This window comes from Rhynchophorus ferrugineus, unplaced genomic scaffold, assembly GCF_030347505.1.
Source record: "Rhynchophorus ferrugineus isolate W39M unplaced genomic scaffold, kcgeb_rfMv2 rfM2, whole genome shotgun sequence".
NCBI classification, from domain to species: Eukaryota; Metazoa; Arthropoda; class Insecta; order Coleoptera; family Curculionidae; genus Rhynchophorus; species Rhynchophorus ferrugineus.
In genome coordinates, this window is record NW_027472581.1 from 67,737,217 (window position 1) to 67,764,896 (window position 27,680).

The 27,680-nt window shown below is 30.5% G+C and overlaps 1 protein-coding gene across 2 annotated transcripts in view; it reads left to right on the forward strand.

Moving 5' to 3' along the window:
• Fur2 (furin-like protease 2) overlaps positions 1–27,680 on the forward strand; it is a 1,295,077-nt gene that overhangs the window by 828,148 nt on the left and 439,249 nt on the right. For both annotated transcript variants that reach the window (XM_076396174.1, XM_076396175.1), the window contains exon 4: positions 9,657–9,761. In XM_076396174.1, coding sequence (XP_076252289.1) covers positions 9,657–9,761 — 105 coding nt within the window. The remainder of the gene's footprint in view (positions 1–9,656; positions 9,762–27,680) is intronic.

Genomic DNA, 27,680 nt, shown 5'->3' on the forward strand with positions numbered 1-27,680 from the left:
CACTATTGTCTTCGACAGCTATAATTGCAGTGTCATCAGCAAATGTAGCCATCATAATATTTTCCGTTTGTGGTATATCACAAGTGTAGAGTAGATAAAGCATTGGTCCCAGTACACTTCCTTGTAGTACACCTGCTTTAGCTCTTTTTATTATAGAGTATGCTTCTTCTTGTTTGACTCTAAACATTCTGGTTGTAATGTATGATTTTAATAGTTCGGTGTGTTGTTTTGGTAACACTTTGTGAACATGAACAAGGCATTCATGCCAAACCTTATCGAAGGCTTGTGCTACCTCTAAAATATAGCTGAGCATACTTTTTTACTTTCGTATGCTTTTCCAATAACATCTGTTATTCTGTGGACCTGGTCAATTGTTGAGTGCTTGTTAATAAACCCAAACTGGTTTAGGTATTAAGTTTTTCTCTATATGATCGGTTTTATTCTTTTCAACAGGAGTTTTTCAAAAACCTTAGATATTACTGGCAGCAGTAATATAGGTCTATAGGCTTTTATTTATTTATAATTTCCGCCATATTCGAAATATCTGGGACATGTTTTAATCTAAATGCTGTATTAATCAACTTGGTGAGTTTTATAATTCCCTTTCTTGGTAGTTTTTACAGTAATTCTCCTGTTATTAAATCGTAGCCTGGTGATTTCTTGTAGTTAATGTAAGTTTTAATAACTTTGGTTAACTCTTTCGGCGTGACTAATTCAGTCATCGAATTTTTAGCTTCTACGTCCGGCAGATTATGTTCAATATTAGTTTCGTTTGGTTTGAAACTTTTTTCTAGATATGATTCCACATCCTTTAACCAATCATTTTTGCCATTCGACTGTGTTTCTTATCTTTAACGCCAAATGAATTGTCCTTCTGATAACACTCTGGAAAAGCTATTTCACTTAAGTCACTATTTCTATATGTTTGAATACTGTTTCAAATTAAGCAAATAGATAAATGTTCTTTGAAACTGACGCTCTATGTGTTCAAAATTCGAACTAAAAGAAACAAAGATATGTGATGCCAAAACAATATCGCTAACACAGAAAGAATTAACATAACTTTTGTCATCTTGTGTTTTAGTATGGCGGAGATTTACTTTTACATCTAATATAGTGTAAATGTTCATTAATTTCATTAAGATTCAATGAAAAAATTGTCTGTCTGAAAAGTATAGATAAAAGAATTACGGACATACAGCATTTTGAGCTGCATTTTTTTACTTTTTAAACGGTTTGGATATGTGGAAGGAAGCATTGTCAACCATAACACCTTGGGTTTGGATGGATTACTCTATTAGACATACAGAGGAAGTAATTGATAAATGGTGGAATTGTGAAGATATTTCAGACAGATTAGAAATTAACAGTTTAGTGATTGTATTGGACAATGAGTGGGAAAGTGAAAGTGTACAATGTTAAAATAAATTATATTTGATAATATTTTTGTTCAATTATTATATTTAGATTAGAATTTTTTTATGTCAAAACCAAACTGAACTAAAACTCAGAGTTAATTCGGCAACATTGTAATATTTTAACATCACAAATATGCATGATGCATTACTAAAAAAACTTTGAATAGATTATGGCTGTTTATCATACGCAACGTAGCTGTAGCATTACTTTCAGCTTAATCTAATATTAACAAAATTTAAGTTGATATTGGTGGTAAACACAGTTACGCGACGTAGCCTTAAAAAGCAGATAGTTCCATCATGATTACATTAACTCACAATTGACATAACAACCAATACAATTCTCGATCAGATCATCGTAATTCCATTTTATAATTTCTATTATAGTGGTGGTTGTAAATAAATCCACAAACACAATTTACCTCATAAACCCGGCTGTACATTCAAACATTAATAAGCTGGTTTCATTGTAATATTTGATTACTAAATTCAAAGATTCAATTTCAAATGTTGTTGTTTTTCATAGTTCAAATATCTGGCATTCATCTGATATATTATTATATTTTGCATAATTGTGTTGATTTGTAAATATTTGTTTTATAATTATATTTTGTTATATGCAAAAAAGAAAGCTTGAAATTAGCTTAGTGCTAAAGTTAGTTTTATTATTTTTAAATATAAGTGAAAGGCCGAAATGTTTTGCAAAGAAACATGTTAAAATATATATAAAACAAATTGGTGGTTTTAAACTAGGTGATTATGATAGTTAATGAATGTTTACAATTTCGCACGACAAGGTAACCAGTACAAGATCTTTAATCTACTTGGAATGTTTATTCTAAATATATTAGGATTTTTAGGTACTGAAGTTTGTTTGTATATGGCATCCAACTTTGAGGTTACACCAGGATATCTAACATGAATTCATTTTTTTCTTAATTTGGCTTTTTTTAATTTAAATGTAACTGTAGGTATATTTTGTTGATATCTATAAATCATTAAATAAATAGCCATTTGGTATTCGGTGACTATAGCCAATTAATATATATAATATAATTAATAAAAAATATTAAAGTGATAATAACTGATGGATCGCTTGCTATATCTGAACACCATCAGGTTAGAGCACGCAAGGATGTTCAAATATTTGAGACTAATAATGCACAGAAAGAATGTACACCTATGGTTTAAATTATTATTTAAACCATGCTTATTAAAAGCATTCGACAAGCTGAAAAAGCTTTCATTTCTCGATCGAAGATAGGAAGTATTACAATCAAAACTAAAACGCGGTTCTTGTAAACTTTATTTCGTTCTTTCTGTATGGCTTCGAGACCAGAACACTATTACAGTCTGACATGTATAAGCTTGAAAACTTTCAAATTCGCTGTTTAAATCAAATGCAACAATTACCTCTCGTATTAGAATAAGTAAATTGTATTAGAAATGAATTTATTGGATCAATATTAACTGCATAATTGATAAACAAACCCAGAGACGATACCACAGCCACTACAATGATTTGAACATGTGTATCGAATGAAAGATGAACTAGTCACAATTCGTCGATGTATTAAAATAGTTTTCTATAAATACAGGACAAAGCAAAACTGAAAGTGATGGATTTTATGCTACATAGATGTCCACTATATGATTTTGACTCATATAATATTAATATTTTGAATATGCTATTAACAGGTGTAAAATTCTACATGTTCCATGATTACTACATTTTTAAATAACATAAATTTTGCTGTCTTAGCCACATCTCACATTGCTGCTATAACATTTCCAGTCAATGAATATCATGTGTTACCCTAACATTATTCAGAAATATTAAAATCAAAGTTATCAAGCATCAATTATGCTACTATATGTTGACTGATGAAATAAATGAATACTAGAATTAATATGGCAAGCTGAAAATTGAAATATTGTGTTGAAGAATGCCATATGTTTATATATATATATATATATATATATATATATATATATATATATATATATATATATAACTCCTAGAGAATATCTCCCAAAATCACTTAACTCATTCATTTAGACGTCCCGAAGAAAATATAATGATATAGACCACATAATAAACAATTAATTCCTCAGTAAGTTAGTCTATAGTATTTGCAACAAATTGCAATTTGAGAACGTAATTGAAATTTTGTACTCCCCTATAAAGTAATTTTAGGAGTATCTTATGCAAGCCACTGCACACTGATCTTTACTACATGTCCCCAATCACAAAACTTTATTCTCTAAGTACCCCCTTAATTAAATTGGGATTTAATAAAAAGTTATTTAAAATTCAGTACCGAACTCCCGACGTTTCGAACTGTAAAATTCGCATGGAAGTTTCTCGCAAGACCATTCTTAATTGTTTTTCGAAGGGTTAACTCGCCTTCTGAGGATGCCATCCTCGACGCAAACTTTGCCAATTTAATTGAAGCACTTTTTCTCTTCTCGCTAGCATTAGGAATTTTTTCTAAAAATTATTAAGGTTCATAGAAAATAATTGATAATATTATATAAGTATTTATTATAAAAATTTAGTGGATTAACAGTAATAAGCTATTTATTTTTATCCTAATTTGCTACTGATTTTATATTATCAAGTACTTATTCCACGACACTTTGGATTTAACATCTATATTACAGTTTTTAATGTCCAGTGAGTTTTACTAGTAACTTCACTGGACTAGATCAAATGGTTTTACTAACTTTAATCTTCTGACTAAGTCATTATTAGCTAGGAGCTGGCGAACCTTAGCATTGATGTACTGATGGAGCCTTTGGGCATAGGCCTTGATAACACTATCGTCAGTTTCTACCTTAAGGTTCTTTTGCAGATTGTCATTGCGAATGTACCAACAATAACCAATACCTAAATAATGAACAATACCTCGCAGTACCTTGTTTTGGAATCTTTGTATGACATTTCTATTGTTTTGGCTGATGTAACTCCAGAGTTGAATGCCAGTTGCCAGCAAGTCCACACTGGTTTCAAGACTTGGTAAAGCAGAAGCTTATTATATAATGACAGAGAAAAATATGTAATCAATAACTAGTATTTTTTTACTTTGGCTTGAGTTCTTCCCATTTTGTCGTAACATGTGGCTTTCACCTGAGTTTAACATCAAGGGTCGTGCCAAAATACTTGCCTCTACGTCCATACGGGAATACTTGCTTCTATTCACTCTATTTATTTATACTGGCTTGTACTTGATACGTTTGTTGATGAAATCATTTTATTTAAGCTGATTTATTTTGAATCATTTTAGTGTGCCATTTTTCAGTGCATATCCATGCTCTTTCGGCAATAGCTGTTTGTAACTTTTTGGCTAATTCAGTGTTGTTCAAGTTCCAAATATACACCAGATAAAGGACTGCTTCCAATACACTCCCCTGTGGCGCATCTACTTGTAGAATATGGTTCAGTTAAACCTTTAAACCCTCATGCTAAACTTAAGCAACATTTAAAAATATTGCAGTATAAATTTTATTTTCTGCTAGTAAATTTTCTATAACATTCGTGATTCTATAAATCTGATCAATTTGCGAATGTTATTTCCTGAAAGAAAATTGATGATTCGGAATAAGATGCTTTTCCTCAATGATTTGTTTTATCGTTTGTAATAGAAGTTTTTCAAATAATTTGGACATTGTCGGCTATATTGGCCGGTATGACGCTGTTTCATAAGGTGGCTTTCCTAGTTTGGGAATCATAATTGGTTCAGCCGCCTTCCATAGTTGTGGTACATCTTAATTAGTGCTTTCCTTGGATGTTCCTTTAATATTTTTCTGGTAATAAGGTCAAAACTAAGAGCCTTTTTTTGCGCTGACGTCCTTTTTATTTCTTTCTTGACGTCGGCCAAAAATGATAGAATGAAACATTAAAAAAATGAAAATTTCAAATTATGGAACTGCTGATCATTCTTTGTTCCGTGCAATAAAATGTGAAGTTTTATAAAATTAGTGTCAGTTCCTATTCATTTTTTTAATAAATACGAGTATTAAAAGTATAGTATTAGAGTATTAGCACGAATAAACTTAATTTTTGTCAGATTTTAAAGATATTTCAAGAAAGAGTACCTTAGGCTTACATCCTAAAACCATTTTTCTTGTGTTTTAGAAATATTTATTACTATCGCTTCGTTTACTTTTCGAAATATATTTGGATTAATTAATAACTTCTTTCCGTTATAACTAAGCAGTTCTCATCACATATCACGTCACCTTTCTTTCATTACGTTTATTCATTTTCTAGTAGTAGTAGTCTAGTAGTCTAATAATATTGATATATCACCAAAAAAACTTGAGTGAAATATTTTAGGTGTATTTTTAAAAGATGTTTATTGATGTTGCTTAAGCACATAATTAAGTGGAGTTCAGGAAAATCTATGGCAGTTCCAACTATAAGGTCATCATGGTGGATTAAGGATACTTAAAATTCGCTAGACATAAGCCTAAACTATTAACATGGTCAGCCGTAAACTATTGGAATTAGAAAACACCAAAACTTCGAAATATCACCCAAACCTATGCCAAGATCACGGGAATTTTTTTTTGCTTTTATCTTAAATTAGTTCCATTGAATTAAAAACTGCATAAGTTTATAACGATATCTCGATTTGGTTACATTACTACATATTAATATTTCAAGTACTGTAAAGATGAACAGTAAAAACGAACAATTTTAAAAGCAACATGGAACACCTTTCAAACAATCAGAAAAGAATGTCTCCTATGCAAAGTTATTTCAACACAAACACAATTTATATCCTCTTACAGGGGACAGCGGCATTAAATTATACAAAAGAACAGACTAAATCGGCACATTCCCGATCTAAAAACACCAATGACAAGGGAACCAAATCGAATTATGTTCCTTTTCATTGCGAGGCGACAGCTCAAGTGAAAATTTAAGGTCAATTTATCCATTTTCGTCAAGATTTTCAGTATCCCAGAACAAAGCGAATATAAAATTAGATTAATGTCCTATTTCGGAGCTAATCCGGCATTATCTTGTGAAAGTTTGTTCGCAGAGGAAAGCCTCAGTCCGAATATTTAAAAGGCCACTTTTTATATCGCCCTTTAAATAGTAAAAGTTCGCGCAAAAGTAATGAAATCTGGACAATTTTAATACTTCTATTTTAATATAAGATTCTATTCATAGGAGAGGATATGGCAGGTGGACTGTCCTATTCTGACTGACACTGGTATCGATATCAGATAGTCTGGCTGAATTGAACTTGATTGATAAAGAACTTGAAGATAAATAGACAATTACTTGTTTCTTGAATATAACTTTAAACAAATAACCGCCATGAACGCCGAAAAACGTATTTCGCAGTTTCCGATTTCATTGAGTGAGCTTAAATCGAAGTCTATTTGAAGATCAAATAACTTGTATTAACATTATCTTATGGCATAATAAAACATAAGTGTATTTATTTGTTTTAGTTGGGTAAATGATAGTTCTAAAAAATGACCTTTCGTGACAAATAAAATAGTAAATAAAAGTAGTATTTTATATATAGTAAGAGTATAATAGGACCAGGAAATATGTTGCAGAAAACAACCCCCGGATCACATTTACCTTTTTTTAAAACTACTCATATGATCCTAATTTATACTGGAATTTTCGTTTGAAAATACCATTTGAAAAACAAAAATCCCAAAATCTTAAATTAAAGGCTGCTGCTACCGAATATTGCTATTAAAATGCTTATTCTTTGAACCGCTGATTTTAATGTATGCAAAATCAATAGAATCTGAGATTAACATAAAAATGTACTGGTATTTCTCTAGTTTTAGGTTCTCTAGAGAGTAATTCATGCCTTAGGATACTCGCCATTATGAATAATTCAAAATAAATAGACTTCTTTATCATCATTACATCATATAAATATTTAGGTGTTTCATTTAGTTTAATGGGTCTCTAAATTGATTCACTTCTTATGGATACTACCGCCCGTCCAATAAAACAGCCAATGTGCGTCATAAATATATGACGTCACTACGTCGTAATGTTGCGATCAACTTAGAATATTGGTTTATAACCTCTAATTATCGATGTAATTATCATCAGCAATGTTTTAAAGTATTTTGCAAATATGTTGCAACATGTCAAACCAAATTCAAATCAGATATTATAGACTAATTCGATTACATGTTCCGAAGCATCAGATATCATTCTATTTGTTTTTAACTGGGATAAAATCATATTTTGCTACGTTCAATATAAAATATTATTTTATGGTTTGGAGTATATTTAAGAGTACTATTGAGAATGCTAAGGAAAATATTATTCAACATCTTACAGACATGTTAGACTTGCTAAAATTGCTGTAAAAATGCTGTCATAATAATAACAAAACTACTTGTACTGTAATAATTATTCTATATATAGTAATTACTGTTATTCTGCATTAATTACAATTATATACTTCACCATTATTATAAGCTCAACTCCATACTATGTAATCATATTTAAATTAATTCTTGTTATATGTTTTATATTTATTAATAGGCTTCAGTAGAGGATACCATCAATAAAATTTGTTATGAAAATACAAGGCCGTAAGACTGACATCTATTAGTATGTATTTCTTTAATATGAAAAAATATGTAGTTCCTAAACATCAATATCAATAGTATAACTACATGGGGTAAAGCTGAGGGGTTTGTTTCGCTTCAATCTCCTGACATCCTGCGTCCAGCAGTTGTATTGCTTTCACGTTAGTACGATTTAGTAATCTTCTTTCGTGTTTCAAGACAAATTCTTGGATAACTTCGCAAATCCATTTGATTTCCAGGTCATCGTGCAGTTCTTCGTTGGTTACATAGCGAAAGGCATTGGTAATCAATCGAAGAACCTTGTTTTGACGGCGTTGTATGACTAGTGGATTTGTATACTTTGTATAGAACCGGTATGGTTTTATTTTGGTTATAACGTGTTTTGCTTTTTGTCTAATGTGATGTTTCCAATTAAATCTACCGTCAAGATAGATTCCAAGGTATTTAGCTGATTCTGCTTGAATAATCGGGCATCCATTGAGTGATATAATTAAGTTTTAAACAAAATTAATGTGGACAGATTTGGAGCTATTATGTTGAATTTTCTAATCTTTCGTCTATTGGTAGATTTTGTTGACTGCCACTTGTACTTTTTCTATTGCCCTAGGTAGAGATATGTCGTTTGCCATAATAATTTTGTCGTCAGCAAAGGTTCCAAGTAGTGTTTATTTTGTTGTTGGAATGTCAGCAGTGTAGAGCAGATATAGGAGAGGTCCTAAGACGCTACCTTGTGAAACTCCAGCCGAAATAGTTTTAAATGTCGAGAACGCCATTTTGTGTGATACTCTAACTTTTCTTCCGAAAAAATGTGACTCCAGCAATTGACAATAGTTACGTGGTAACAATTGGCTCATCTTACAGATCAATCCCAAATGCCAAACCCGATCAAAAGCTTGCGAGACATCCAGGAATATTGCAGGGCAGTATTTCTTTTTCTCAAAGTTATAATTATAGGGACATTATATTACGAAATATACTTTTTTAATAGTGAAGTTTCAACATGATAAGATGTGACTAAAAATTACAAGAAACACTTAGAATCAATGAGACCTCTAATGCGAAAAAAATAAATGAAGTAAGTGAACAAATGAAAATCTGAAAAGGTAAAGAATTTTAATGAAATGTATTATGTATATAAAAAAATAATTAAAAACGTTTTGTTGAATTGATTTGTGTATTTACATTTAAATTCCCTATTTTTGATAAAGAGGGCGAGAACCTATTTGTATTTATCCTACTGCATTAAAGAAAATATTAATTTTAGCTCGTGATACATGATTCTATTTCTGGCTTTTATTTCAATTTATCGGTCTCTAGATTTCTCTCTTTTGTGAAATTCAAACGGAATAATCCACGAACAATTGCGATACAAAAGTTTACGAAGTCAATCGACTCGTAATTAAATCAAGATTTTATTGAAACCTATTTAAAATTCCGTTGCGATGCTATCGACGTTTTGAAACGACGAAATTCACGAGCACTCGCGTTCTCCTAATTGTTTTCGTCATCATTAATTTGCTCGCTAAAAGATTGTTTCTAATAAGGGAAATTTATTCTGTTATCTCGGAGATTTTCGAGAATTTTCGAGTACTTGTTTTCTTTAAGCATTAAGAATATGACAGTTAGGTTTAAAATATGTATATTATTTTTCAGATCGGCAGTTTGAAGGGCTTCTATTTGTTCGAACATCAACGCATTCGTAAGAGATCTCTTGAAACCAGCGACCATATCCATGAGACTCTGATGTCTGAACCACAGGTAAGTTTTTTACAGTTTCGGTTATATATTTATTTATATTTATTCTATTTTTTTTAGTTAGTTAGGTATAATTGAGGTAATTTAAATGCAAATTAACTAATGATAATCCGTGTTATTTAGTTTCCTTCTTAAATGTTTCAAATAATTTTAACTTTAAGAAAAATGTCTTATAATTTGCAATAAATAAACTTGAGACATTTTTTGTTATAATATTTTTTTCTTTTTCACAATAAATTTAATCATTGATAAAGTAGGTTCGAATATCAGATGGTTTTTTTTATAACATCTTTATTATATACCCTTAGTACAATCTTAATTATAAATAAATTTATTACTACATTTCATTTGTACTTGGATTAATTAACAAGCAAGACGAGTTCGAGATAAATACATCAATATGTATTTCTCAATTATAAAAGTAAAGTTATTCACTTTATATAAGTTGGTACGGTTTAGTTCTCTCTTCTAATATCCTGCGCGTTGTCCAGTAGTTGTATTGCTTCCACGTTAGTACGATTTAGTAACCTTATTTCGTGTTTCAAGGCGAAACCTTCGCAAATCCATTTGATTTCCGGGTTATCGTGCAATTCTTCGTTGGTTAAATAGCGATAGGTATTGGTAGATAATCGAATTTTGCTTTGGCAGCGTTGAATAACTAATTGATTTGAATTTCTAGTGCAACCCCATATTTACACCCTAAAGTCAAAATTGGCTTTATGATTGTCTGATAAATCAATCTTTTTGATTTTAGATCAAGTTGAGAGTATCTTCCAGCTCACCAGAATAGTTGTTTTATTTTGGTTCAAATGTGTTTTTGTCCAACATGATGTTATATCAAGTTGTGATGACTTTTTATTTGTTTACTGTTTTGTAGAGTTTCATAGATTAGAATTGATAAGTAGATTAATATTAGAATTAATAATATGTCAGAGTTCAGAGATTCTTCTCTACTTTTTTTTGGTCACTAGAGGACTGTTATAAATGATACTATGTTTCTTAATAGTCTTCTTTATATTACTAAACTTTGGGGATTATAGCTTAGGCAATGGAGTAGTCAAACAGGGATGGTTATGTGACTTGACCGTTATTTATTGACGTTCTAAAATGTAATGAAAGACAAATAGATATAAGGGAGAGCAGCGCACTGTTACCTAAAGAAACGCTTGGGCAGTAGATGGTGACATGTAGGAACTGAACGGTGGTTAGTGACTCAATGATCCGAAGTATTTTTAAATTATATCCCGTATCAACGTTTCGGGGTTGCTAGATCTTCGTTTTCGGTTACTGGACATTGCTGCTAGCACCCGGCATGTATTTTATATCTGTGTTGGCACCCGGCCTCTATATTTTATTTCGTAAGTTGTTATTATAGTATGTTAAATTCGACATGTCTCAAGATCGCTGCAAAACTGCTAACATCTCAATTAAAGGTCTCCATTAGTTACCATACGATATTTTTAAATCTTTCAATATGACCATCAGAGCGACACTCATAATACATACATATTAAGCTATTATATTTTTTAACACTTTATGAAGTTTTAAAAGATACCTACTAAAAGTAGAAATTGATCAACTCAACAATTAAATACTGAGATATTCAGTTAAGAAAATATTTTATTTTGTTAAATAATATCTTTGAACGCTACTTGAACATCAGTGTTCTTTCCAGGAAATGACTTCCAGAAATTTTTTCAAGTTTGGGAACAAAGAGTTGCATGAAGTTGGTACCACCATTAGGAAGATAGAAGGATAGATGAAAGATAGATACTCAGCATGACGAAATGCTATTATTTCGTTCTTTATGTAAGGTTTATTCTAATTGGAATTTTGACATCCAGCTAGCCAAGAAGATCGATTTTTTAAAATTTATATTCCTTTGTAATCAATCTGTATGGTTCATGTCTGGTGACAGATGCTAATGTCCAAAGATTTTTTCGAAAATTATGGGTTTGGTTTTTGATGGTTTGGTCTTTTACATGAGTTGCCATTGAGGGAAGTACGACTGGTTAAATGATATTTATATAGTTGGTTTATCAGCTTCAAGTAAATATCCCAAGGGATTAATTCTTCCAAGAAGAATGTTATGGATTTTAATGTTTATAAAAAAACAAACAAACATACGTGGGTTTCGTATCGAACCGTTTGGGAGAACAAGTTGATACTTTAATTAATATTTAATACTTTGATTTCCTGATTTTAAGGACCTTTTAAGGACGGCAAGTAGCGATTTTTGAAAAGGCTGATTGAACTATTTTCGTTGCTAAGGTCAGCCTGATAACTTTATCGAGTTTTGCAAGCTTTTTCACTTTGTAAAATTTCACTTTTATTGATTTTTATTGATGCAATTTTAACCTAAGTACATTATTAAATATTAAGACAAATCCATCATTATATTATCATATTATTATTGATAACTCAATGTTGAATAATATTATAATTTCAGTTGAAAAAAGTCATAAGGCTTTCAATCCAAGCATAAAAGCTTTCGTATTGAAATTGAATATATGAGAATACCTAAAACAAGAGAAATCTGGAAATAGCGTAGAAAAATAATAAAAAATATATACCTGCAGGCTCTCAATTCAACAAGGGAATCGATGAAAATGCATAAGGTTGCGTCGCCGAAAGGTCGTTTTTGTTATTCAATAAACTTTTATGTCGGATCGTAACACTAAGAGAACCTTTCTAACCTAATTTTTTGTATTTAAAATGTTTTTTTTTTAATGTTGTAAATAATAAGCACGCATACATTTAGTAAATTCATATAATTTTCTAGCCAGATTTATTTCATTATTTTAATATATCCACTGAAGATTCCTTGGTTAATTATTTTTTCGTTTCATTGTATTTGAATAAAAAATCTCATTTTGGTATAGAAGAAGATCACTTTGCCTATTGGCACTACTATTTTTTTATTATTTAATTGATATATTGTTACTAGTCGTTTCCGTCTAACCTACAATTTGTCTTTATGATAACTTAAATGTAGGTATATAAGTAGGAGGACCCTATCTCAGTCTCTGGTGAAATAATATTTATACATGTCACTGCTAAATTTTTTAATATATGCACCTCACTACGCAACACTACACAAGATGGTTTGATTCTTCTGAGTCTGTGTCCTGTTATGGTGGTATCCAATAGTTGCAATATTTCAATATTCGTATGAGAATGGAGTCCTTCCTCATGCCCCCTTGCAATTCTCTTGATTTCTTGACTGACTGTGGGTATCTGAAGGTCTCGATGTAGGTAATCAGTCCTATAGTATTTGGGTGCACCCACAATATCTCTCAGGACTTTGTTCTGAAAAATTTGTATTTGATTTATGTTACTCTTTGCAGAACATCCCTATAATTGAAACCCGTATGTCCATGTAGGTTTTAAGATTTGCTTATATAATAGCAATTTATTATGTACTGATAATTGCCATTTTCTTCCAATTAGCCAGTACAGTTTCCTATATTTCAATTCCAGTTCTTTTCTTTTCTTCTTTATATGTTTTTTCTAGCGAAGTTTTGCATCGAGATTCATTCCAATATATTTGGCGTTGTTGCTATATGGAAGATAGTGTTATTTAATGTTATTGGTGCGTGTACGGTCTGTTTATAGGTGAACCGCACATGTAAAGATTTACTTTCATTAATTCTTATTTTCCAAACGTGTGTCCAAATGTTTATATTGTCACTTACCTGTTGTAATTTTCGTGAGGCTTCTTCACTATATTTGCACTACTGGATGTCTTAGTTTGTCATATTGTCCTGATCGATGTTAAATATTTACATAAAAAGTTTAAATATCAATTAATAGATTATAAAATATAACTATTGACTTTGCTAGTATGATATTTTAGTATTTAGTAACTCTTAGAATTTAAGAATATCTTTAAATTTATCAATGCCGAATTATAAAAATATTTAATAATATTATAACGAACTGTTTCTTTTTCTAGTCTTTTATCTGTTATAAAATCTATACTGTCAAAGCTCTCTTGATTTTCATCAACTTCACTACTGATAAACGTATGGCCATTATTAATTATATTATGTCATATCCCTTTTTTCATTTAGGTTTTCCCTAGTATCTTAATTAAAACTGCAGCTGACTTAATTTCATCGAACATGTCATTTTATCTCTATTTAATTAGAATAAAATGAAAAGGATCATATTTTCTGCTCTTCAAACGAATTTACAAATTGCAATATGCAATTCGACATGGTGATGACGTAAATGCTCTTTTATTTGGAATAGACTATATATATTATCGAGCGTTACGACTCTAAGTAGTGCGGCATGTGCATGTGCCATCTGTTTTAACATTACCTGAATGGTGAACGAGTGAGATGGGGGTGCTCTGTTTTCCAATAAATAGAAGCCCTCAGTATCGTTTTGTGTCGTTGTTCAACAAATTCTTCTTTCCTTGAAAGAAAAATAAATCAATAGTTTTTGTGTCCTGTTTCTATCTAAGACCACTAGCCATAAATTATTCTAATTAAGAAACAATCAAGCTTTTAAAGACACCTCTAGCCCCTGGATTCCTGGAAAATGCATTACAGTTCAAGATCTAAGGCAGCCAAGAGCGGACTGAAGTTGTTGTGAATTAACATGAATGGCAAAGGTACAGGCGAAATTTAAACAGAATTGTATTATATTGTATGTGTGGTGCATATATATATATATATATATATATATATATATATATATATAGATCCGTGTCAAACTCGTGACAGCATTTTCATTTTTATCAGAACATTGCCGATCTAGAAACTGATTTCGACCAATTCGGCCCAGAATTCGATACGATAAACGAACGTATTTTCATATACGTGCCAAGATTAACTGCTTAGGACCCATGTCATATAATTTAAAACCGATTACGACTGTGTGACGTCCGCATTATGAGGATTTAATGAGGTGCGAACGACCGCCGAAATTACGGCAAAATAAACGGGGAAGAACGAATAATATCCGGATTTGGGGATTTGTCATTCGGGTAGGAATGATGTCTGGAGCCGTAGCGGAGGCCGAACATTCATTTATGTCTGCGATACTGTTTTAGCGACTGTTTCGACAATTTACTAAATTAATCTTGAATTAATGCGTTTTATGTAATATTTAAAAAGCTTCCTTGTTTAAATTGTTATCAAGTTATTCTGTGCATCTCAATTTCAATGTAAAAACGTCGTTCAATGCGTCAATGTAAAACCATGTATGCTGATTTAAGCCGAAAGCTGATTTACTGCATATTAATGAGCCATTGGTAAAAAGGCTTGGCAGATAAAGGCAAATTGTTTGGAAAAGTACATAAATCTAAAACGAGATTATGTTCAAAAGCTATCTAAATAATTTCATTTTATAATTATTTGTGACAACTTAATGAACGAATCTCGTATTTAAAAAATCAATTCTCATAATTGTATTAATTTAACACTTTTTGCTTTTCAAAACTAAAGTATAAAAATATGAGTAAATACTTTTACCGCTTTCATTTTTGTGAAATATGAATTATTGCAAATCTCGACTTATTGTAGTTATCTTTTGATTTGAGATTACAAAATTTAATAAAAAAAACCTATCAATTGATTAAAAAAGTAAAAAATTTTAAATAAAAATATGTATTGGTCAATTATCTGTCGATAACAAGTTGTTTTCAAGTTCTGTAACCAATATGGTTCTATGAAGTCCAGTAAAGATAAACAAATGTTTCAGGATAAAGCTCTAAGAGGATAATATTGGATAGGAATGTTAAATCAGATGCTATAATGCAAATTAGTTACATTTAGTTACCGGTAAGTAACAACTCTCGCCTAGGAAGTCATTAAAATGGCAAAGGAGAGTTTCCATTCTCATGTTAATACAATAATATAATAATAAGTATTACATCTTTTGGATTACACTCGAGCAGGACATGACTCAAACGAATGAAGCAATTTTGTCTTATACCGCAGTAAAAATATAAAAAGTATTAGCTATATACCTAGTTTTTAGGTTATTGTAAAAAAAACTTGTAAGTTAATCGGAAGTGACTAGCAACAATGTACTAATTAAAAAAATCAAATACTAATATTAATATAAGATAACACTTCTAAAATTCCCTGGAGTGTCATTCATTGCATTTAATTCACTTGTAATTCGTTGTAGTATTTTTAAATTAGTTTAAAGTATATATATATATATATATATATATATATATATATATATATATATATATTAGAACAAAGCCTTGGACTAAGTTCAGTTGTGTTCATATCATTACACTCCAAGCTCTTATTTGTTTTATCTAAAAATCCATAAAACTCAATGGGGCCATTCTTAGTCACATTTTGATATCTTTCCTTGTTAATATTTGGAATTTTGTATAAACACCAATCAATATTATCAATATTGGTTTTTTTCTTAGATTAAATTTCGTTGTTATTTTCTCAAATATATTTCTCTCCCATAGGGAAAGTTTATTGTTTCACAGATGTACACGTGTATTGTAAATTTTATTGCTCCAATACCAAATAAATTCGTTTTAGCAATAATATCATTGTTAGAACAGTTTTTTCATTTGCGTCTCTTTCCAGTCATTTTAGCAGATTTCGAAATATGAAATAATCTGGTTGATAAATCGAGCGACTACGGAAACAATTCATGAGAATGGAAGCATCTGAAACGTACATTGCCTTAATTTTGTTTCTACTTCATATGGGACATGTCTTACCATTTACTCGTATTGCCTTTTTAGTGGTAATGAATCTGAGAGATTCCCGCATATATTAACACTCAATATTTTTTGATACAGTTTCATCTTGAAAAATACCTTCTTCATAAAAATCTTCTTCAGTGACTTTAACCTCTAGTGTGTTCCTATAACTCATATTTTACCAACAGTCAAAAGCGATATAAAAATAACTCAAGGGTCTCTATAAAGTTCACCGATATTTTAAGTTTTTATCACTACTAGAGGTTCAATATTTTTATCATTGTTAAATTGTGTTAGGTTTTAATATTTTCCACTCAGTAAGTGATTTGTAAAATATTTTGTTTTAAAATCTGTATATGTAAATTAATTAGATTGGATGCTAGTATACGTTTTAGTCAACGTACTTCACTGTTTCACACATTTCACACAAGCACTAATAATAACAATAATACTTATATTATAATCATTATGGGTTCTAGGAGAGCTTCAGTTTACCACCAATACAATTTTTTTGCATTAAACTTCTTTTATTTTAGAAAGTATGTGTAAATAATATAATTTTTACTTTACTTATCATTTTACTTCAAGATATGAATAAAATATAGAGTGAAGTTTCTCAAATAAATGAATTTTCATATCTTGTGTTAGCTATTTAACCCTTTCTAGGTATATTTTTATTTGATAATAATAAAGATACATTTATAGAGATAATAATGCTTGGAATTATCATAAAATCTAAAGTTTGCTGGTACATATCACGACAAAATATCGGTATTTATATAGAAATAGCTTTTAATATTAACGACAAATGATTTACAATCGTGGGTCTGGTACAATGTTCGAACAAAATAGCTTTTTATCAACATCCATTAAATAAATATTGCCCCAATACATAGCCGTATACATCAAAATATACGATGCGGCGTTGCGCTTTTGTTTCTGTATTGGGTTCAATTATCAATTTGCTACGTTTTGTGTTGTTCGAGCGTCTGGTTGTTCGACAATATAAATGTTTTTACGATGTGGCCGTTTGACATCCGCACTGCTAACCAATTCTGTTTTGTTATATTGGTCGGCGTCAACTGAAGTTAAGTGACGATTTGGTCGTATGCATAGTCAACTTTTATATTATGGTATTTTGTTTAACTTACTTAATTAACACTACCCAAAAAAAAATTAAGTATCTTTCGCTTCACGAAGTGTGGGTTAATATCAACTAATATACAAAAAAATATTTGTAGTATTATTGATATGTGTAACGTTAGGAAAATATTTTCGGTTTTATCCTAATAGATAGCTTTAAAGTCGCATATATCCAGTACTACTAATGCAAAAAAGCCGCACTATGCAGGCTGTAGTCTTTCAGTGCTATGTTATAAGATCACAGATCACAAGATTTCGGTGATAAATGATCACTGAAATATCACTCCTTAATTTCGAACTAGAGAATATTAAGCATACAGTCAGCCGAAAATAACAGTGTACTCACGTCAACATTTATAAAGGCACAATGTCGCAATGTTACCGTATCAACTTTGACTTTTAGTTTATTTTGGTTTCGCTATATAACAACATTCTAATGTTAATAAAATAGCAAAATGTTAAATAAACGAATTACATGTATTTTAATACTACATAGAATACAACATATAATGCGAATGCTATCTAAAAACCTAAACCACAATTATTTGGGTCAAAATAATTACGATACAGTATAGGGTTGTTTCATTATATTTACATTAATCTCTTCTCAATGTTACCTATGAATGAGAGCTCTAGGTGAGTATTTTTTTAAATAGTGGAATCACTTGTAACGTAATCTACCTTATTAACGATTTTTTATAGATTTCCATTATATCTGCATTTATATCACTGAATTCCCCCTAATTGCCCCAATTTTCCATATCATCTGCAATAGAGTTACTATCCATTCTTTTCTCATACATTCCAACCAAATGCTCATGTATATATCACATATATCTTATAGTCACTGTCACTTTCAGTGATCTATCAAAGTAAAAACTATAAAAACTATAAAAAATCAAACTATAAAACTCAGTCTATCAAACTCAGTAAACTTGTTCACGATGCTGCTATTTGTTAGTTTCTTCTTCTATGTGTCTCATTTGGTTCTTATGGAAAAAACGGTATTATTTTATATAATGTGCATTCATTATAACAATTCCTTGCCATCCCCATATCAATTCGATAGGTTTAGAATTCTAAAAAAGAACACAAATTACATAAGACCCAAAAAGTTAATTTATATTTACCAAATGACAATTTGAAATAGTTGATTTCAGCATGGTAGTCACCTTTGGGCTTGAAGTAAAATACTAACTCAGCTTCAGAAATAAAACCATGCCTGTTTCCAGCATGAACAACAATATATTTGCAATAAATTATTAACAAACCCTAATCAAATTTTCTTCTAACTTTTACCTTTTCCCATCAACATTTGTTGTCTTTAAGCTATTTTTGTTACCGTCTTGCCGTAAGTGGCCCAATATTCCATTTTAAAATATCAAAAAATCTTCCTTATTTTGATTATATGCTCTTAAAAATTGGATTCTTCTAAAAGCAACTTCTGGAGGTCCAATATGCCTTCTATTCGTAGGTTATCTTTAAACAATTTAAAACCTCTGTCTCATAACAGTATTTGAAGAAATGATTAATTTTTGAAAATGCTGTTTCCTCTAAAATAACTGTACTAAATTACGATTATATTGAGAATATAATATTAGTCAACATCAACATGATCTTGATTCTCCGTGGGCCTATTTTCTGTGGTGAATCTAACAGTATAATGTTATTCTTTTTTTTGAGAAATTTTAATCACAGTTCCCCTATTAATATTCAGTGCAGCTGAAACACCCTATATTTCTAATATAACCCTGAAAACTTCATCTGTAATAGTATAAATACTCACCTCTCTAAAATATTTTGCTGGCTCCCATTATATCGTTCTTGTTGGAAGTAACTAATTAGAGACCCAATGTATTTCTGACTATGGCTATTGGCTTTGGCATTTTCAAGTTATCACAAATATTAAGTAGCGATTTGAAATTTAACAATACAAGTAAAGCATCAGTTCAAACATAATAACTCGTATGTATTATGTAATAAGAAGCAGCTTAATCATAGACGTTATTTTCGAAAATAATAAATCTTTAATTACATTAAGTGTAATCAAAGTTGGTAAAGAGGGAGTACACAATTCATCTATTGTCGAGTAACTTATTTCAGTAATGCATCACATTATCGAAAACACACTGTATATAAATATACTATTTAATTTAATTATATTTTTGTATTAATTAAAATAAACAAGAAGCTTTTTGGGTTGATCGCGAAAAAGAACACTAATTAATGGACATAATTAAATGAAATCCGCCACAATAAAACCGTTCAACCTGGAACGAAGGAGCAAATAAATGTTTTAGATTAATTAAATGTTACCGTAACCCCGGTCCTATCAGGCTATTCTTGATTTTTTTTTCATAGCACTAATGAGAAAATAAATAATTAACTTGGTAACAGATAGAGCTCCCCTCTTTTTGTTATTTTGTCCAACAATCCTATATTTCTTATTATAAACAAAAATTTAGTTAATTAAGAAAAAATTCCAAACTTGTATATATGTATACATTATGTATTATGTTAACTTTAGTTGCTAAGAGTTGTGATCTGAAACAATAGTCTAGGGAGTTTTATATTTTATAATTTATAATACTAGATGCTTGAAACTACTCAATTACTAAAGAGTCGATAGTATTTTTATTCAATAATTTTTAGACAATATTAAACATACTATTGCAATATGTTAGCGAGCATTGTAATTAAAAAAAAAAGAAAATAAATAATTAACTTGGTAACAGATGCTTCGCTCTTTTTGTTATTTTGTCCAACAATCCTATATTTCTTATTATAAACAAAAATTTAGTTAATTAAGAAAAAATGCTAAACTTGTATATATGTATACATTATGTATTATGTTAACTTTAGTTGCTAAGAGTTGTGATCTGAAACAATAGTCTAGGGAGTTTTATATTTTATAATTTATAATATTAGATACTTGAAACTACTCAATTACTAAAGAGTCGATAGTATTTTTATTTGGTAGTTTTTAGACAAGTTTAAACATACTATTGCAATATGTGAGCGAGCATTGTAATTAAAAAAAAGAAAATAAATAATTAACCTGGTAAGAGATGCTCCCCTCTTTTTGTTATTTTGTCCAACAATCCTATATTTCTTATTATAAAAAAAATTTAGTTAATTAAGAAAAAAATGCTAAACTTTTATATATGTGTACTTATATTATGTATTATGTTAACTTTAGTTGGTAAGAGTTGTGATCTGAAACAATAGTCTAGGGAGTTTTATATTTTATAATTTGTAATATTAGATGCTTGAGTGTATTTTAATCCACGAGTTCTAAAGACGGTCATGTGAAATATTATTGCAACCAACTGATAACAATTTAATGTTAGCTAAAATAGCTTTCAGATGACGGATAGCAGTTGATGAATCAATTCTATATGGCTGAAAATACCTTTTCGGTTTCATTACTTTACATACGAAATTTTTGTGTCGTTGTAGACTGGCAAAGAAAAGTAGATTTACTATGATAATCGCAAGCGCAAAAAATCACGCCTTAGTCCAGTGGAGCCATATATTCATGGCTTTAAAGTGTTGCTGTATATATTGTGGTATTGGCAAGATGTAGTGTGCTACAAGCTGCTAAATTCGAATAATTCTATTAGTACAAATATCTACCAACTTCAGTTGAATAAATTGTATAATTTATTGTTGCAAGAAGCCCAGCAATAGCTAGTAACAGACGCAAAATAATCCCCTTGCATGACAACACTTGGCCACACGTTGCAAAAATTATGGAGGACAAACTGTTAAAGATCTAATGAACACCCAGTGTAACTCCTTCTGACTATCACCTTGAACTTTATTCAGATTAATGCAGCATAGCTAGCTGACACACGGTTTCGATATATTGAAGAAGCGCGTAAAGAAATCGATCATTGGATCGCTGGTAAACCCATATCCTTCTATCGATACGATATCGCCATGTTGCTACAAGATTAGAAGAAGTTGTAGAAAGTTATAAATGATTAATAAATACCGTTGCCTTTTTTTTAAAGTGAATGCCTTTTTAGAATGAAAAAATTGATTAATATATTGATGTAACAGGTGGGGCAGAAGTCCCGTTACTATTTTGATTCCGCGCCATCTTGGTTATGAGACGTTTAGCTCAGTTCCGATTTAATCATTGTATTATGTTGACGTCCAAATTTTATTATGGATAAATATGCTCCATTAGAACAAGCAGAAATAGTGATAATATTTATTGAAATTAATCGTTCCATTATTGCCACTCAGTGGAAATTGCGTTAAAAATATCCTTATTGTCCGGTGCCTCACAAAACTTAAATTGTGGTTTTGTTGGTTCGTTTACATGCGAATTTTCGACAGTACTTACGACAGCAGACAAGCCTCGTTCTGGAAGACAAGGAACGTCTCGTAACGCTGAAAATGTGACTTTGGTGCGCGATAGTGTTGCAGTGTCTCCAGAAACATCAATTCGGAGACGTGGTCCTCAGTTACACAATTCTGCATGCAATTTAAGGCGAATTTTGAAAACTGATTTGAAAATGTTCCCCTACAAAATTCATTTAGTCCAAAAATTATTACCGAGAGATCCTGATCAACGAGTTGACTACAGAAATGCAATCCTAAGACTTTCTGGTGAAATTGAAGATTTTCCTATAAACTGATAATGAGGGATGAACCCCATTTTCTTCTCAGTGGCCACGTCAATAAACAGAACTGTTCGGGCAACACAGAATCCACAATTAATTTATGAAACATCATTGCATCCACTAAAAACTACTGTATACTGTAGTATGGTGGCAAATGCGGTAAACATCATTTGTCCTTTTTTTTTTTGGAAATGACCAAGGTGTTGCGGTTACTGACTGCTGAACGATGTCAAGACATGATTCGAAATTTTCTTGTACCTGAAACGGAAGAGCATGGATTAGAGGACATGTGGCTTCAGCAAGATGGAGCCACACTACACACAGCTCATTCAACAATTCAATTACTGAATGACTTTTTTCCACTAAGACTAGTTTTGCGAAGTGATAATTTAACATGGCCAGTCAGATCTCCGGATTTAACAGCACCAGACTTTTTCTTACGGAGTTTTTTAAAATCAAAAGTTTATGTGAATGAAAATGTTTATGAAAGCCCCAAACGATTCAAAATTCTAAAGATAATATTCTTCACGAAATTAAAGAAATTCAACCTCAGATGTTGCAGGATGTTATGATAAATGCCTTAAGAAGAGCCGAAAGTTGCATGGCGAATCGGTGTCATGATTTAGCAGATATAATTTTTCAATAATAATGAAAAAAATAATGTAAAGACATATAGGCTTTTTATGTAAACCAAACTTACTTATCTTTTCTTTGAGAAAAGTTATAGGCAATCAAAATGGTAGCGGAATTTTTGCCTTGTTTGTTTATTTTTATTGATTGATAAATATCGATGTAAATAACAGTTGATAAATCTGATGGTACCATGTCTGAGGAATACAGCCATGGACCTATAGCTTCTCCTTCATGTCTTTATAAATAGTTTTTGAGCAGATTTAGCAGTCTGAAGTTTAATTTTATTTTTGACAATTATATGTTAATAGATTAATAAGGAAAAACTGATTATTTTTGTTTCTAAACAATGCGGTCGTACGTTTTCAATTCTGAACCATTTGGACTAACTTTCGAGAATTTCTCGGCATATTAGTTGGGGCCAGAGCGAACGGAATAACCATTGTAAGATCGGAATAGTCCAAGTTTAATTGAATTCTAAAGTCTAATTTCCGAAACTGTTTCTATTTAGTTTAAGAAGCGGAAGCGAACTATTGGCCCAGACTAGCCATTTTTGCCTTTATTTCCGAGAAAAAGAACCTAATTAATCGATCAGTAAACCGCCATATGTATTCTTTCGTGTTTGTATCTTCGTATTTTTATTCCGTCCATTTTTTGAATGGAATAGATTTTGATGCTCAATATTGTTTCATAAATTCTAAAAAGAAATTACCATATAACTAATTTTTGATATAATTATCAATTATTGATATATATCAACCACATTGCCATTAAATAAAGTAATAGTCTTATTTATCATTTAAAGAATTATTTTAAAATTAGTAGGATCGCAATGCCAAAACGCTAAAAACTAGACGGTATACAACTAGCATATAAAGTTTCATTAAAATCAAGTAGTAACAAATAAAATATTTGTAGAAACTAATTTTGATTAAAACTACGCAATTACTAAAGAATCGATAATATTTTTATTCGATAGTTTTTAGACAAGTGCAATAAATAAATTAGACTATTGCAATATGTGAGCGAGCATTGTAATTTTAAAATATTGCTATTTCGCATTTCTGCTATTTTTAGAGCTATACAAGTTTCAAATAGAATACCAAATTAACAACTAAATATTGCCATTTGTATTTTAATATGATTTGTAGCATGTGGCTGTACCGTACATCTATACGTTACAAGTGGCTGACTGAATATAGTTCACTCTAAAGATCCATTTTTCGATAATATTTTACAGTATTTCAATATAATAGTACAACAAAGCTATATATACTAACCAATTTACTTATCGATACATGGAATAGTTTAGTGTGTAAATTGGGCGTTCATAAAACAATTTCTTCAATAAATCGATACTATTGTGCCGCCTTATAGGAACCATAATTCCTCGAAGTGATTCAATTCAGGAAACAAACAGTCAGTGAAAATGGCCAGTGACTGTATCGTCCTAGCCAGCATGATTTCTGAAAAAGTACGAATTGCTAATTTCACCTTGAATGAAACATACCAAACGATCGATTTATTATAGAAGCCACTCATTTACTGATTATACCGTTCATATCCAGCACATTAAATGTTTGTAAACAGTTTGAGAGAATTTGAGCTGGGTTTTGGTCCAATAAATCTTGCATTTCATAGCCTTCGAACTCTTTTCGGTTCTTCATGCCATTCTTTCTCATTGAGATCAAATCATTAAAACTAAAACCGCTAATTGATCACCGCCATAACCTTACAAAAGCGTTTGCTGGACTACTGTTAATAAATCAACAGAAGTAATTAATTGTTGAAATTGTAAGTTGAAAATGCTGTTTTTTTACTGAATAACTTAATAATACTAAATGAACAATTGTTATTTTATGTAGAGACATGTCAAAACTATGAATTTAATTTTTGAGTGATTATAGAATTCAAGAGCATCACTCACAAATATTTACTAATTATACCGTTATATACAAACCCTAATATTTCCACAAAATCTTCCATAAAGTGAATGGACACGGTTGCAATTGTTCTCCATAAACACGAAAGGACTTTTTCGTGTCTTTTTCTAATATATTTTACAACACTAATAGATTATTCTATAGTTTCAATATCTAATAATGTCCATTTTTTATATACATGTCATCATTTAAAGTAAATTTTGTATAAATACCCTGTAGCACTAATCGAATTAAATGTTATGGTAGAAGATTATGTAATCCATAAAATGGAGAGATATATAGATCATACATGACAAAATTATGATTTAAATCGTCAAATCATTCATAAAATTTACACAATTTACAAACTTTGTTCAGGCGTGAGATTATTCACGATGAAATAACGAATGAAATGAACTAATCACAAACCACCAATAACAATATCAAATTAAGGTTTTAAATACTATTACCCTAGAGATTATTATATCTCATTCTATGTGTTTATTAATCAAATTGAGTGGTTATATACGTCTAAGCCTACTTAATTCACTGACATCGCACACATTTAACTGTTTGGCGGGTCCATTGAGATGCACTAATTCCTTCGAGTATTTTGCAGTAACATTTTGATCACACTCGTTATGGATTCCAAGAAGATTTCTGAATTAGATTTTTGGAGACGTAATATGGGTCATCGACAATGGCTCGTAACACTTTATTCTGGAATCTCTGAAGGATAGCTATATTTGATTTGCTAGTAGCACCCCACAGTTCCATACCATAGGTCCAAATATCTAACATTGTCTGCTTGCGGGAGTTCATAATTATTTATTTTTACTGGGGGACAAGTTCTTCTACAAAGGGTGAATGTCACATGGGTAGATTTTGTCCCATTTGCTTTGACACGCCATGTTTTCGTACACAATTCGACTTTGTTTAGATGAAATTGGAGGTTTCGTGTGGCTGATATTGGATCCACATGATGATGATAAGACCACTGTATTGTGAGCATATGCGGCAACAGTAGTGTTTCTTAAGGTCGGTAGGTCAGTTGTATACAATAGATATAACAATGGACCAAAGCCACTGACCTGCGAAATACCGGAATATATTGGATGTAAATCAGTGTATTCGTCATCCTGTTTCACAATAATATACCTGTCTGTATTGTATGATTGCAGTAGTTGAAGCAGTGTGTCACATCTTGTTAAAACCTTGAGATATATCGAGAAATGCAGCCCAGCAATATTTTTATCATTTATGATTTTGTTTATTTAGTTGATTAATATGTATATTTCTTCTGTTGTTCTGTGTTTATTACGGAATCCAAATTGATGGAATAATATTTCTCTCCTCTGCGATTATTTTGAGTCTCTTAATGTATAGTTTTTCGAAAAGTTTGGAGATCACAGATAGCAGACTTATAGGACGATAGAAGGAGACTTCTTCCCCAATTTTTTCGCAGATTTAAGAATCATAATAATTTGAGTCACTTTGCAAGCGCTAGGAAAGTAATTAAGTCTTACATGTTACAGTCTAACATGCCATTAAATATAAACCTTATTAACTTGACGCAGTTTCCTGCAAGTTCTTTTAAGATTCTTCCAGTTATTAAGTCGAAATCAGAAGCTTTTTAGTATTGATTTCTTTTATTATTGTTTGTTTTACTTTTTAACCGTAAATGTGGCAGATCTATTTGAAACAGAGTGTTAAGAAAGTCAACTAAGTAATTTTCTTCTGTTGCAGATATTTCAGACGGGTACGGATTAAATACTTTTTTTTAATGTTTAGAAAAAACTTTCGCTTTATCTCTATTATTCCTAGCCCAGCTACCTATTTTAAGGAGTGTATAATGTTGTTGGGTTTTTTCTTTAGTTTCCAGAGAGAATATTCGATTGCATCACTTATACTGTGTGCAATAAATGTATTTCTTTCAGTGTTCAAATCAGAACTTCGAAATTCAATATTGGCAATGAAATATATAATATTAAAAATAGTATCCGAAATTGACCTGCAGAAAGTGTATAAATATCTATAGAAGAGAACATTCTCATGAAATTATTTTAAGTTTCCTCGTACATCTAAGACTGTTTGTTATAATATTGTTTATATTTTAAGTGATGGTAAAAATAATTTCGTCTGATATAAAAACAATAATTTTCTTTGTTTTTTTCTATTTCTCAAATAAAATTGTGTACCAAAAGAAAGATTCATTAAAAATTATATTTTTATTATGAGGTGCTCTTGAAGAACATTTTAATTTTTTTTTCAAAGATTTAAAAACTAAAGATCTCTTATTTTTATATTAATTTAATATTATAAAATATATAAATAATTTTATATTATTGAGTTGTAAACAGCCAAATTATGTGTGAATATAACTTAATATCATTACAATTTCGCCGCTGATTCCTTTGTCCTCGTTGGCAATAGCACATATTGGACACCTGCCCAATATAATCAATATTAATTGAAAAACGAACGACCTGGACAAATTATCGACGAATCCATTTCTAGGTACCGAACGAAAACATTCGAATGTTTTGTGGTTTAATCAAAACCGGTCGGACGCTTTCCACTCAATTAGATTAAATATTTAATTGTCTGCTAATTTCGGATTGCGGTCTCTCGCGTAAAGGACCTCAAACAAAGAACGTGCAATATGCAATTAAACCCGTGCTGTAATAATTAAACTTTGGAGATAAAAAAGTAACAAGCCGAATTTCTAATGCATACTGTCGTATTGTATCCATTTTTTGGATGAGAAAGTTTTGATATACAAGGATGGAGATATTAACCTCATCCTAAATTTAACAAGTGGAATTAATAACGATCTCCTATGATGTTCTCTTTCTAATTGAGCTTCTAATTGTTTATTTAACTGTATTAAAATATTTTTCTT